General features: G+C 52.3%; 1 protein-coding gene across 6 annotated transcripts in view; it reads left to right on the forward strand.

The window, feature by feature from the left end:
* The first annotated feature begins 1,667 nt into the window (after positions 1-1,667).
* The window catches only part of Tex44 (testis expressed 44), a 1,896-nt gene continuing 1,396 nt past the window's right edge, over positions 1,668-2,167 (forward strand). Inside the window, exon 1 of one of the 6 annotated variants that reach the window (XM_021166811.1) lies at positions 1,668-2,128. In XM_021166811.1, coding sequence (XP_021022470.1) covers positions 1,709-2,128 — 420 coding nt within the window. In that variant the 5' untranslated portion in view covers positions 1,668-1,708. The other 5 variants (XM_021166779.1, XM_021166770.1, XM_021166796.1 and 2 more) reach the window with 5 other exon arrangements.

A 2,167-nucleotide genomic window follows, 5' to 3' on the forward strand; every position in this document is an offset into this window, starting at 1 on the left:
TCTCTCTCTCTCTCTCTCTCTCTCTCCCTCTCTCCCCCTCCCCCCTCCCTAAAACTGAGTTCTCCATGCTAATGAGGTACCTAGAGACCTGGAAGACTTAGCCAATAAGCTTCCCTTCCCAGACATTCCTCCCTGCAAAAGGTATTTAACCTCAGGTCCACTCCGAGAAGTGGGTACAGTACACATCCATTTTCCACCATGAACAGCCAATACACTGTTTAGAACCGTGGACTGTTTCAACAAGAGCCACAGTGGGGAGCCACGGGGAAGGCATTCAACTACAGAGCCGCAACTTAATTCTCCCATAGAACTGTGCTCTCAGCCACAACTGTCACCAAGCCTGCCTCCATCAAGCTAAGGACAATCACCCCGTGGGACAAGCCGGAGCCTCTCCCCCTTCCCCTCCCCCCACCCCAGGCTAAACACTGTCCCCAGCCCACAGCCTCTGTTTTCTGCTCTGCTGAAACTCCCAGCGGATGTCTAAGAGTCTGAGAACCCCATAGCCCAGGCCTCGTTGCAGGCCCAGGGACCCCTGAACCAGCTCCAGCTTTTTCCCACCCTGGAGGTGTCTCCGCGCTTCCCTACAGCCTGGCACCAGCCCCGGCAGCAGTAACAGTGGCGGTGGTATGGAATAAGGGCAGTCAAACTCCCAGCATTCCACTTCCCCAAGAGGCTGTGCCTAGCAGTGGGGCAGTCATGGACCCACAGCCTTGCCCCCAGGAAAGAAGATATAAACATAGACCCAGTTCTCCCTAGGGATGCTGGGATTCCTAGGGGCATCATCAGATGGTTGCATCTCCTCTTACCCCCAGGAGCAGGAACTACACCTAACCTGGCAACTAGGGTGAGCACAAACACACAAATAGAACCATCCACCCCAACGCTGGGGATGGGACCAGAGCATGCTAGGCAAGAGCTCTACACTCAGGCAAACCCCAGCTACCTTCTTTGTACAGTGGGGTTATCTGGGGACCAAGCTCTTCTTAGGATTGCCCTGGAGTCTGCACCCATTAGTGGTGCCCTGCCCTCCCAGCCCAGATGAGCAGGTAGATTGTCCTGTGTCAAAAGGTTAACTCTAGCACTAAGGATAGCCAGCCTAGATGCCGCCCAGGCCCTGGCCTCCACTATTCCTCTGCATTGCTAGAAAAATTACCAAAGAAAGACTGGCCTGAAAGAAAGAAATTGGGGTCCTGAAGTACCCCAATAGAATAGAGAGATGGTGGGAGGGATAACCTGGTATAACAAATGTCTGTAATCCTAGCTCTTGAGAGGCTAAGACAGGAAGATCAGAGTGGGAGACCAGCCTCAACTACATAACAAGAACACTGATCCCCTGTCCCCAAAATAAGTTTAAAACCCACTAATTCAAACTCAGCATTACCTTCCTGTATCATGCCCCAAAGTACAGTTCCCGAAACCACTCACAGCCCTGCGGCTGCATCTGCACCTACCTACGTATCTCCATCTTAAACCAAGACAGTTATCCTTCATTTCCTCTGTACCCACTACCCTGGCTATGCAACACCACCTATAGTCAGCTCGCCAGGACAGCCACTCAGCAGACTCAGGACATTCAGGACCCTTGCTCTACAAGTACCTGTGACATCATCAGCTGCCCACAACCTGCTGTGACCTCACCACCTGGACAACTGAGCCTAGCAGGGCCAAGCCACTCCTTCCCAACCACCATAAGTAGCAGGGGGCATAGATGACCGCTGAGCCCTTGGAAGACCCTGAAGCCAGCAGCAGTTCTACACATGATCTTCCCGAGGCCTCCTCAGACAACACAGCTGATGAAAACTCTGCAGATTTACCCGGAGAGTCCCAAGAACCAGACTCCCTGCCCGATGACGTCCCACCAGGAGACATCGACGAAGTGCTAGCTGAACATGATGTAGATCAAACCTCTGAGGCGAAAGCCATCACCACAGAGCAAAATGAAGAGCAGGACTTCATTCGGACTGATACCTTCATGAGACAAGATGAGGACCTGGTCTCCAAGCAGATTTCCACCATCACGGAGAAAAATGTAGACCAGGTGTCCATGCAGATTAACACAGTTTTTGAGCAGGATAAAGACCAGGCCTCCATACAGACGGCCACCTTGATGGGACAAGATGAAGACCAGGCATTTTTGCAGATTGCCACTTCTGTGGGACAGAATAAA

This window comes from Mus caroli, chromosome 1 (assembly GCF_900094665.2).
Source record: "Mus caroli chromosome 1, CAROLI_EIJ_v1.1, whole genome shotgun sequence".
NCBI lineage: Eukaryota > Metazoa > Chordata > Mammalia > Rodentia > Muridae > Mus > Mus caroli.